The 12,974-nt window shown below is 38.4% G+C and overlaps 1 protein-coding gene across 5 annotated transcripts in view; it reads right to left on the reverse strand.

Annotated features, from left to right (window-relative positions):
• The window catches only part of LARP4B (La ribonucleoprotein 4B), a 57,244-nt gene that overhangs the window by 26,106 nt on the left and 18,164 nt on the right, over positions 1–12,974 (reverse strand). For 2 of the 5 annotated variants that reach the window (XM_082298153.1, XM_082298152.1), the window contains exons 1-2: positions 2,205–5,653; positions 119–266 (exon numbers count right to left, since the gene is read on the reverse strand). In XM_082298153.1, coding sequence (XP_082154279.1) covers positions 119–266; positions 2,205–5,603 — 3,547 coding nt within the window. In that variant the 5' untranslated portion in view covers positions 5,604–5,653. Of the gene's footprint in view, positions 1–118; positions 267–1,358; positions 1,698–2,204; positions 5,654–12,452; positions 12,588–12,974 lie in introns of those variants that run through there. The other 3 variants (XM_082298154.1, XM_082298155.1, XM_082298156.1) reach the window with 3 other exon arrangements.

A 12,974-nucleotide genomic window follows, 5' to 3' on the forward strand; every position in this document is an offset into this window, starting at 1 on the left:
TGAAATAAAGGTGCTTACATACTTGCTTTAAATTTTTTAACAGAAAATTAAAATTGAGACAGTGCTGCACTGTATTTTACCTTCTGCTTGAGCAACAGCTAGAAACTCTTTTTCATACCTTCTTTACAAGAATCTGGAGGCTGGTCAGGTATTTCTTCCCACGTTTTGCTCACGCTACCATCAGTGGCACCACTTGCTTCCAAGTGTAACATATGATTTCCCCACACCTTTGCATTGGGGTTTAACTCAGAAACCTTGGTTGACTCCTGCAAAAAGAAATTGATTATGCATTGTGTGGATGCACAGCAGCTATCTGGTGCATAGATACATACCATTTCAAATAACAGTATCAGACTCTAGATTGTACTGTCATGTTTTTTCACACCTGAATATATTAACTGAATTCCCATAATCATTTCAGGTAAAAACACAACGGAATCGTGCTGCACAGTATTCACTGCCCTGATTAAGAACCACCAGAAAAGGCTATCCAAGCAGAGCAAATGACAACAAACATTTCATTCTTTGCCTTTGACAGGCTAACTCAGCCTGTACTTGACCTAGAGCTCAGGCAGGTCTCTAATATACATGTCTACTTGATGTTGATTATATTGCTATTGTATCTGTTTCTGAAAAACAATACTAAAAAAAAAAAAAAAAAACCAAAAAACCAAAAAACAAGAAAATGCAAAAGTACTGGGATTTTTCTGAAATTATATGAACATGTAACAATTTTAATGAAACTATGGAAAATTGAAAGCAGTAAGATGTGCATGACAGCCTCTGTCATTACATTAAGAGGAGGAACAGAACATTAGAACAAAAAGGATGAATAACCAGATCCAGTTAAATCATCTCAAACCAATCTCCTTTAACCTCAATTGAAAATGTACATATTTAATTATTATACATGGTTATATACAACCATCATATAAATGGTTACATCTGTGCTTCAGAGAGATTGCTCTCTGCAGTGTAAACATCTACTACAATACTTTTTTATAGCAACATGAGACAGTTCTCTCTTGTTTTGCTAGTATTTGAGCAAAATGCATTGAATTATTCCATATCAAGAATATATTTGAGGTGTTTTAATATAATTACACTGGGAAAGAATATTGCTTATTATAAGACACACAAAAAAGCTTGTTAAAAATCTGCTTTCTGAATTTACAGATGCTAGGAACATTACAGTGTCTAAAGACAGGCACTGCAAAACCCCACAAAGCTTTAAATCTTCTCAAACACACACACTCAAATACTTATTATCACAGTGCATAGGAAATATATCCAGAAGAAAAAAAGAAACTAAAAAAATTTGACTTAAACAGATCTCTTGAATGATAGAGAAGACTTACAAAAAGTGGAAGTGTTTGATGTAATTTCTTGAATAGTAAGGATTCAAAGATGACAGCAAGATCCATCAGTTTCCATTTTTAATAAAAGAAGTTCCCGCAGGAGACAGCAAACAGCCTTGAGTACAATCCACTGCCCACACTGTGGGCAAGTACTGGGCAAGGTCACAGCAGCTGCTCCAACACAGCCGATGAGGGAAACAGTATCAGGGAAGCTCAGCAGGGAAGGAAAAGGAGCAGCAGGTTTACAAGAGTGGGTAAGGCTGGAGGGGACCAGTGGAGGTCATCCAGTCCAACCTCCCTGCCTGAGCAGGGTCCACAATCCTCAGGATTGTATCCAGACAGCTTTGGTTGTTTCTTAGCCCAGCTAGCCAAGATCCAGCCTAGCTTTTTCCTCTCACTTCTCCTGCAGCCACTCCTTTCTACAGCACTACTCACCTCCAGAAGTGAGCCAAAGATTTCCTAATTGCTACCAAACAAGAATTTCAGGAAATCCACAAACATTTCTTCCTATACAAAGTTAAAGAGCCCTAAGAACAGTTTGTAGAAAGCTTCCCTTCTGCACACTGAAGTGCTTATCTTAAGTTCAGCTGGAACTGAGAATCTGCAATCAAGTTACTTTGCCAACGATTAAACTTTCACACAAAGTAAACAGAATGAAAAAAATCAATATTCAGCAGAATTTTTAACTTCTGCATTCTGTACAGCATTCAGTTTTGCAAAGGAAAGGAAGTCCTCAGGTTCTGGACAAAATAACAGCTATTTAACTAATGAAACTACAGTTTGACTTGGCTTAGTCAAACTTACAGCTTCAGCTTTAAGACCAAATCACTTCTGCAGAATACTTACAAGTTCGTCTTTATTGTGCCATTCCCAAGTACCACCATATTCTGGTGCTAGCAGCTGATACGGGTATGTTTCCACTGCGTATGAAGCACTTGTTAAACTTTCAGGTTCATTCTGGAAGTTTTCATTAACTATACACAGTCTGTCATTCTTCATTGTATCACTAGAAACCGCATTATTCCATAAAAAGCCCACCAGATATTCACCATTACCAGAAGGAACTGTGTCAGAAAGCTGCTGATTTCTCCAATCAGCATTGCCAGTCTGAAGATTGATGAAATGTGACCACATTTCAACGTGGGGATTTTGTCTGTCCAGGTCATAGGAGTGCTCCTGGTCACTTGATCCATTTTCCATCAGATCTAACACGCACTGCTCTCTGCCTTGTTGAAATCCAGCTGCACCAGGAGAGGCACTGGGTATTTCGTAGGAAGGTGTAGCAGCATATTTATCTACCTGCTTTGGGTCAACACAAACTCCAAGCTCTTTGTTTGAGAAAATCTTGTGATCTGGCTGCATCTGTTCCCAGCTTGTGGTGAAGCCATTCATCTCAGTATTTAATATATAACTGGTGTTTTTCAGTTCAGTAGTCTTGGCTTCCAACTGCTTCAAATTCCCCCTGGTAAAAGGTTCTAGATTCCCAGCTGATAAACCAAAACCAGTGAGGTTCTCCTTTGAGTGGATGCTGACACACTGGTTTACTTCACTGTCCTGAAGATTACATTCATTTACATCATACATACTTTTTTCATGAGTTTCTAATCTCTCTTCAATAGGAGGCCCAACAGAAACTTGTGTGTTCCCAACCTCTGGCTCTGGACTGGCACAGCCACACAACTCAGACTCTTCTGCTGGTTTACCATGCTCATAAGAACATGCATTTTGACACAATAAAGGCAAAAGGTTATGGTCTTTATTTAAGAGCTTACTGGCATCTTCCAGATTTTTAGCGTCATCTTTTAATTTTACGCTCTCGTACATACAACTGTCTGTGGCTGCAGGTACAGTGGAGTCAGAGCCAGCGTTCTGACTGTCAGCCAAGACCTTATTGCAACTGAAGATGCCTTTATCACAATCAACAATGTTTGCATCCAGATTCTGTTTTACATTTTCTGCCTTGTTATCAATGGACTCATTTAGCTGACCTTCAAATTCTGTCTGTTTTACAGATTCTACTACATGCCCAGCTATTTTGGCTGGCTCAGTCTCTGCACTCCATTGATTTTCCACTGTGTGGAAGGAACATACACACTGTTGTTCATCTCGTCTACAGGTCATGTCTATTTTATTCGTATTCTCACATTCCACAGACACAGAAGAGACACTGGTTTTGTTATCTGAATTTGAGTATTTGCATACTTTACCTTTATCCGGTGGTGACTCTTGTGAAACCTGACACTCTAGGCTGTTTTCCTTTAGGAACATTTCATCTGTGCTTGGATTATGTAGCTCATGAGATGTCACAATGCCATCACTTACCCCTGATCTGGTTCTGCTCAAGTTACCAGCTTCCTCAAGCAAGTCACCTTTCAGTTCAGTGGCACTCACACAGACATCTTCCTCCATGCCACTGAGGTTTGAAGCTTCAGATGATGTCTTGATTTCAGTGCAACCCTTATTGGGAGTTTGAAAATCAGAACCTTCCTCCAAGTTTAGCTGCATTTCAGTCATGTTCAAAGCTTCACAGCTATACAAAATTGTACCTGTGCTTTTCTCTCTCTCTTTCAAGGATACTTCAAAACTGCTGTGATGTTCACTAGAGTCTGGTGCAAATATTTGGCTATCACCATATATTCTTTCAAGTGTGTTCTTTTCCACATTTGAATTTACTTCACTTTCTGGCTCTAGAAAGCAGACTTCAGCAAGGTTTTCTACATTGTCCATTTCATGCAACTCTAATGATAATTTAAAGTTACCCCCCATGTTCTCTACCACCTGTTTAGTATTTATTTGCTCCACAACACTTGAGGGATGCCTACTTAAACTAAGTGGCACAACATCAGAATGATTACTTCCCTCAGTTTTTTCTGAATGACATACCCCAGTGTTTACCAATACACTGGAAATACGATCACTGTTTTTCACCTTTTCTGAGTTAGGGCTGTATTGGTCCTCTCCAGCAGCATCCACAGGCTTTACAGAATCACAAGTTGTATGCAGTGATTCATTCCAACTGACAGCACCACCCCTGGTATACACCTCATCTTGCTGATTCTCAGGGATGATTTCATTGGACACTTTTGCTCTTAAGACATCTGTTACTGTACTGTCAGTATTTAACCTACGCACCTGACACCTGTCAGTCAGTAAGTTATCAAAAGAACATTGGATATCTAAGCTACAATATTCCTTTGTATCCTTTTTCTGCATGTTTGATCTATCCTCTTTTTTATACTCAAACAGTTCTTTCTGTGAATTAAACTTAGCTTCCACTTGTGCCAATTGCTGCATTGGAAATTCCTTCCCACTGTCTAGAGGTCGTGCCATGGTGCACATTCCTTCATCAGTAACAGCTGAGTTATCTATGTCTGCTGCAGTCTCTTCATGCACAGTAGCTGGCACCTCTTCATCCCCTTTCAGATCTTCGGCATCTACAATACAAATGCTGTAAAACTCTTTGTCTTTCACATTTTGACTGTTGTCTACATCACGACAGGAAAATGTTGGAGACATCTCTCTATATGAACTCGAAACTTTCTGTAAGCTGTCACTCTTGCTGTCTTCAACATTTACGGTTGTTCCATTTTGCCTTGAATGGTCACACATAACTGCATAATCCTCCAGAGAATTTCTATTTAAGGAAATTTCACTCTGTAAGCCTTTGTCTACAATGTCTGGTACATGTGAATTAGAAATACGATCAAACAAGCAATCCTCTTGTGCAGCCACAGTTTCATTATTAATATTGCTATTAACATTTTCTATATTGTTCATGTGCTGACCATTGCTATCAGATTTTGTAGGTGCTCTTTTTTTAATAACCCTATCTTTCTTTTCTTCACTTTTCTGCAGATTTCGGTATGTACCAGAGACTTTCAAGAGGTGACTAAAGGAATTAAAGAAGCTAAAAGGTCTGCCATACATTCTCCTAGGGCTGGCATGGGGAGCATTCCCCATGCCATTATATGATGAATATTTTGCTTTTCTACCCCAAAAGCCAGATTTAGAATCTGATACTGCGCAGTCATCGCTACAAACACGTTCAATGCCGACTGTTGCAGCTGCCCCATTAACTGTCCTTCCCACTGTACGCAGATCCTGGCTTTCCACAGTTCCAAAAATTGAAGATAAAGTTTTACTTATCCTTGACTTTGGTGCTTCCTCTTCCACAGATTTTTGTAACAAGCTGGTTTTCTCCTCACTTGTGCTGTTACTCAATTCTTTACTGAAGCAGCAGCCCATGTTTAGTAAGTAGTGTCAGAGGGTCTTCTCATTGCAAATCACCTTCCTCTTTACACTAACTTTCTATGGCTACTGAGGAGACAAGCCAACACCCAACTGCCAAAAATAGCACACTTTAAAACCATGCAGGGGTTCATATGTCATTGCCACTCAAAGTCCAAATCCCAGTTGCTGAGCAATGTTTCAGTATTTCATCATATACACTGTAATATTCAAACCAAATACTCCTAATGAGATTAGAGTCAGTTTACGAGTATTACTGTGTCTTGTGATCTTCTATTGTTTGATTTCCTAAAAAGTTTTATTCATCCAAATAATTAAAATATTTAAATGACATCTTTCAAAACGCCCACGTGTGCCAGAAATTACTGGTCTTCATACTTAATACAACTCCCACCTTCCATACAAGGATAAATGCATTCTGGCTTTACATGTTTAAATCTGACATGTAGATCAAACACGTTTTGGACCATTTTCTCCTTCTCCTCCCTTCCCCCAGAGCTGAACTTACACCACCATTACTTCTTTAGGAAAAACAAGCTAAAGATAGATAAGACCTCATGTATTCCATTGAGCAGTCATTGTACGTTATCAGAAGCTAATTCTGTTCCAAGCCTTTTTTTTTAATTTGTTATCTGCATTAAAAAAAAGAATACGTAATTCCTCAGTGACCTACAGCACTGAAGGGGGCCTCAAGATTATTTACGCCCCTCATGGTACTGTGACAGGATTAATCATACTTAACCTCAGAAGAAAACTGTATACTTTTACTAAAAACTCAAAAATATTTAAAAAGTAATTCCACTGAATGCTACTCCTTCCATAAGTCCATCCTCAGTACAGTTTTCATTGTTGTACATATACAGACTCCTTCTGACCTTATAACAACTAAACCATTTTTGTACACATACATTAACATATTGAAATACTTCAACTACTGTAAGTTCTTGTAGTTGCTAATAAAAAGTGGTTCTGTTTCTTCAAAAATAAAAGCCCAATAAAAAAGCTTAAAATACCCAGCAATCTTTTTCTGCTCTAAACGGTTTTTCTTCTTTGCCTTTCCATTACCTCATATTGCTCAGACCTTCTCTCAAACTCATTGCTATTATTTCAAATTTGGACCACATACTTCAGAGAGCTTAGAGTGTACAAGTACAGCACCACTCTGCTCTGTTACTTAAAAGATACTGAAAGTATGTAAAAGTGTAAGACAAGACAGACCCTTAAACTCTATTTCAAATGTTCTTTCATTTGAGAAACATTGAACTCAGTGCTATTTTTCATTGGTTGTGCACCTTATGGCAACTAATATTCCACTAACTCTGACCATAAAACATTGCTGAATTGGCTAAAAAGTATATCCTCTCTTCAGCAAGTCTGCTTCAAAATTGCAAACTAAGATCAGAGGAAAACTACCCTCCCCCTACCCCTTATCCAACCCAGGAAGACTCCAAGTGCCTGCAGCTACACTGTTCCTAAGGATAGGAAGTCTGATGCATCATTGCTGCCATCTGCTGCATTTTTTTTAATTCTCCCATGGGACAAAGTTATTCAACATGCTTGGATCCAGACTGAAAACTATGCCAAGTCACTCCTCTCTTTAGCATTCCCTGGAACTGAGAACAGGGAAAGGGGGAGGGAGTTACTTATAATAGTTTTTTTGAAAAAATGCCACGAGCAAACAATTTAACTGTTTTTAATGTCAGCTTAAAGTCACAGTAATACTAAAAAAGTTCACAACTATTCAGAAAACTCCCTTATCAGGTGAACAAATAGCAAGATTTTTCCCTTTGTGTTTTAACCATTACTAACTCGTGCTTTCTAGAGAGGAGCTAAGTGTCTTTAAGAGACAGACCACAGCAAAGTCCACTTTTCCAGTGCCTTAACAACCACTTCTCCTATCAACTAATGGGAAGAAAAGGGGTGAAGCAGTTTCTGCCTAAGCAGAAACTTATTCCAGTTTTCCCATACCCTTCTCACGTGCAAAGGCACATTTTGTACTTGTTCCTTTGTTTTTATCTTAGGGTTCCAGGGATAATTTCTATTTTTAAGCAGTTACAGTGCACATTCATTAAGTCAAATTTCTCAATACTATTTATTTTGAGATCACAACTTTAAAAAAAAAAAAAAAGGCAACATGAATTTAAGCAGAAAATGCCACTCTTGTTATGCTACATCACCCGAGGCACCTTCTGGCTAAGCTAAACACTGCCACCAACTTGAAAAGCACTTAACAGAGTTCATGCTCTGCTACTTCAGAGCCCAACTTGGCTGGGGAGTAGGTTTTGGGTTGGGTTTTTTTTCCCTTTATTCATGCATATTTTAGCTCTGGTATATTTCTCATCTACTCAAAGCCTAAGCAGGTTTTCTGTCTCCATGAAACAAAAATGCTCTGAAGCAGCACTTTCATAACCTGAACAATTGCTTTTTTTGATAGGCATTTAGTCCTACGTCCTTCACACACCTAGGAAGGAGGCAAGAAGTCAACATGCTTATTAGCGTGAGTGTACTTATCCATCTTTTATTTCTCCATGTATCTGTTCTTTGCCAAGGAGTAAGGGTTTATCCCAGATATAGCCTTATAGGCCTAAGTTTTAAAACATAATCTAGATTTAAAGTTAAAATAACACAAATCAAAACAGTCCTTACAACCTACTGACATCTAACTTCCTTTACTCTTTTTCTATGATAAAGTCATGCAATTGTAACAAGTCCTGAAGAAACAGTGATTATGCTGCAGTCCCAGGCCATACCCAATGCCATGCCCACCATCAGTTAAGGGAACAGAGAAGAGCAGCATCACAACAGATATTGCAGTGACACTACTGCAGGCTTCTTGGAAACAGCTGGTCAAATTGCTTAACTTTCCTTCCAATAGATCATGGTTAATGGACTGCTAAGAGTTTAAGTACACATTCAACACATTGAAACAATTAAACATGAGCATTAGAAGTCATCTACAGATACAAAACTATTCTTATGGCCTATACACTTTTCTTATGGCCTAAATCTAGAATACCATGACAGAAAGAGCAAACACCAACCAGTACTGATACTTCATGATGCTGATACTGTATACGTCCAGTTTAAGGTCTAATTCTCCCATTGCTTGTTTAAAGCTAGTCGTGATCTCTTGAATTATTGTCTCATTATACAAACTGCTACTTAACTTTAAATTGGCACATACTGCATGTAACACTGTGTATTGTCAAATGATCTGAGGATTATACGGTATACTGAATTTTCACTGAGTACATGGTCCTGTATTAAACTAGTAAATCTAAGTTCCTTTTTCTTCTGAGGCTTATTCTTGAATGGACTGCAAAAGGATTTTTGTACAACATAATCTAGCAGCAATAAGCCTGAGACATCCTTTTATAGTACTTCCTAAGGAAAACATTTTTGGGAAGTACAATTCAGTGCCATCTTTCATGAATTTCTAGTTATTTTTCCTCTGCTTTGAACAATGGTATGACTGAACTTGTATTTACAGTACCTATAAGCATCGACAAGAATCCGTGTACCACACAGATTTGAATTCCCATTAGCAGAAACCCACAGCAGCACCGAATTATTCAGCTAGGGAAAGAATGGGTGATGCTCATATTGCAATCAGACAGCAAGTTTAAATGGCCCCACTGTAACATCCTGCACTGGCACACACATTTGCAGAACTTGCTGTCACTTTGAAGACAAGAATCCCTTCTAAAGTTATTTTCGAATTTGCAGATCAGGTCTTCAATTTGGCTAATCAAGGAAAGAAAATTCTTTGGTCATTGCAAAGTGCTCTGAGAGGCCACACATTCAAATGTGAGCATGGCAGAGGAAGAGTTTAGGCTCAACAAGCAACAAAAAAGACTGTGCATACCTTTAGCATTAAAGGTCAGTTAAATTCTGTCTGGCAGAGACAGGACATACAAACTACCTCCACCATGGGATTTGGGTCTTGGCCTCTTGTCTCAGAGCAACCTCTAATTTTTAGCAGCAAAGAGTTACTATTGAAAAGGAAACACAGAAGTGAGTTAAAATGGAGTGAAACATTTCTTAAACACTGACTTTCCTGGGTCCAGCCTAACAAGGGCTTTCTCAAAAAGTGTAATTGTCAATCAGGATACAAACAGTCCATTGACAGATGTCAACTGAAGTGAAAGTCCACCTCTAGGTTAAAGAAGTTGCAAAACCAGCACATTTAACTCCCAAAGCTATGAAAACCATCAAAGTTAAGATTCTGCTAGCATCCTCTAAGTTATGTATCTCCAATGTGTAAGTCTAAGCTACTGTTGAAAGAAATCCATGAAGATCCTCAAGATGCAAATTTCCTTCAAACGACTTGTGTGCAAAACTATCAAAATTCTGCTGTTCAATACTACTAAAATCAACTCAAGAATAGTTGTGCTGGAAATGAACCACACTAGGCTAGTGACTGATCTACATTATGCATTAAATAGCATAATTTCATAGCTACTTCAAGGGAGAAGAAAAGACTGTTTCCCTCTCTATGAGGTTAAGCCTTTGAAAAAATGTTAGTGACCTGTGTATCTTTAAGCAGCAACCCTGGAAAGTGATTTCTGAAGGATTCCATCACAACATCAAAACTTGCATTTTAATTTAGTCACTATTGATTACCTATTCAAAATTACTCACAGTAGAATGTGTTCAGTTTTGTTCTTGCCAAATAACAGAATGACTAAAGTTATAATCAGAAAAATTTAATTATTGTTCTAAGAGAAAAAAAAAAAAACAAAACACTTTATATAACCACTTCAGATTAAGAACTAACCTACTACTTATTTCCACAGGATCTACAGAAGTGCATCAAAATTCCCGATAGAAATTTTCTAACTTTCTTCCTGAACAAAAGCATTTGGACAAGGTATATCAAGAGATCCCAGTGGAACAGCACAGCCAAAACAGCTGGGAACACAATTCAGCACATTTTTTGTAAGTCTATTACAAAAAGACTCCTAGAAACTTCACTAGGTGCCATGGCAGTATGGCCTCATACCAAATGTACACTGAAATAATGATCAGCACAAACATGCATCTATGTCTTTTTGCAGTCTAGCCCTCTGATCTCAAAATAATTAAGTCACAAGAAACACCAGGTGATTTTCACTTCACCTTGAGTATGTACTTGCTAAAGGCAATAGTCAGGATTACAGAAGTTTTTCTCCTTCCTATCACATTCATGGAAAGATGCAATCTTAATGATTTTAGTTTGCTAATTTTTCCTGCACTCTGAAGTTTTTCTCCAACTACAGCTTGCTCCCAAAACTTACAAGTGAAGTCCTGAAGCACTGGCAAAAATCAACTCATGTAAGCAAGGCATTACAGAACAGACCATTTTGAAAACACCACTTTTAACAGAATATATTGGTAATTATGCTCCTACAACATAATGACCTTCTGATGCTGTGCATATAAGAGTATCATACTGGTATAACTTAAAACTTAATAAGCCACAGGTCTCATATTTTTCAGATAAAATATTCAGCCAAAGAAAAGCTTTAATCACATAAGAACAAGTTATTTGAAATGTACCATTATAGCACTATAGATACATTCCATAGCATCTAAATTGACACCAGCCTTCTCATGGAAAGAACAGTAAGGTCTTCTGAAATTTAAATAAATGGTTACTCTCTTTCTCCAAATATGTAGGGAAGAACAGGAATTAAGATTTAGATCCTATTTTTTCTTTTTTTTAGTAAAAATTGTAGTATGTCAGATTAAAAGAACTAGCATCCATGTGAAAACTCATCAAGCTGCATTTAATGCTAATGCTCCTGATGAGATGCAAAGACAGTTCCAAGCTTTTGAAGGAAAATCTGCAAACCCCTCTTACTCAAGTTTACACACTGGTTTATCAGCACTAATGCCAACTTTTAGATGTATGGCAGAAAACCAGGTTTAATTTTTTCCTCTACTGTCAAATAAGTCAAAATTCACACCTGAGAAATGTAACAGAGAACAGAACTCAGGAAAAAAAAGGGGGGGAGGGGAGAGGAACAAACAAAAAGTGCACCAGCTTGTTTAGAAAAGAAAAGCACATGTTTAGAGCGTTTTTCAAAATGCTCCTTAGTGGCTGCTGCAAGGTAGGTTGGAAGCAGGAAGCATCTGCTGCTTAGCACAGCACAAGCAAAGTGCCTGGCAGAACACACAGTGAAACCAAACCCTTCAAGATGTCCCAAGAGGAAACATTCCTCCCAATATACAGTTAACAAAGGTGAAAATTTTAATATATTTGAATAAAAATCAAGTACTCAATCTTCTTGAAGACATATGTAACATTCACTGCAACATATACACACTGTATGATACTACTGTACGATGTGCCAAAAGCATGCCATACAGCCACTTACTGGATCCTGCACAGCACCACAGAAAACAGCAGCACGTGCCACCTGGCAGAACTGACTGAGCAAAATTCTTGTTACAGATTGCAAACTCCTGCTTGTATGGGTTTGTGCTTTTTTCAATTACACATACATACAAACTGCATTCCCTGCATTTTCCTCACATGGTAACGTGTGAGCAAGAACCTAATTCAAGATTGGTGATACAATTCCTACGCAGCCTAAAAAGCCTTGTACCTTAAATGGCTGCAAACCGCCATAGGTTGAAGTTTATGTAAATCCCCCCACAAGGCTGAAGCAAAGTTAAGTTGAGGTTCCTACTCAAAATGGAGAATTACCACCTCCAACAGCTCTGTTCTAGCTGTTTAATGTTGCAATGCTGTCAGCCAACTGTCTTCTACAATGTTCTGACCTACAATTTTGATTAAGACAGAGTAAAAACAGTGTTTCATACAACACTTACACCAGGGGAACACGCAATTATAATACTTACTAGATGAGAACCGTCCTTAACTTCTTGTACTTGCTGCACCTGCGGTTCAGCCACAACTTTAGTGTCCTGATCAGAAGTCATGAGCTGTCTGCTTTTTGGCTGCTCAGAGAGAACTTTACTGGTCACCTTTGTAAGCTGTGGAAATAGGAAGACAAAAGATTCTGTAAGTGGTTGCTGAAATTCCCAAGAACCCGCAGCCACTCCAGACACACTACCCTGATTCTGACCAAAGGCCCAAAGCACTTCCACACAATACAGCAGGGATTATGCATCCAGAGAAAACAGAAGATGAGGATAAAGCAGATACACTCAACCAACCGGTCACTGGTTGCCTTGGGATTACAGATGAACACTTGCCACAGCACTGGGCAGGGAAATTCCTTGGGAAAGTTTCTTTTGATTCTCACCTTAATTATTCAGACTGGATTTCAAACTGTGACTTCTTCATACCACCTGGCAGACTCCCCTCAATAAGAAACATTTAGTCACAAACTAATCCATCTTCTATAACTACTTTGATGG

The sequence above is a fragment of the Coloeus monedula genome (assembly GCF_965178545.1).
Source record: "Coloeus monedula genome assembly, chromosome: 1".
Lineage (NCBI taxonomy): Eukaryota > Metazoa > Chordata > Aves > Passeriformes > Corvidae > Coloeus > Coloeus monedula.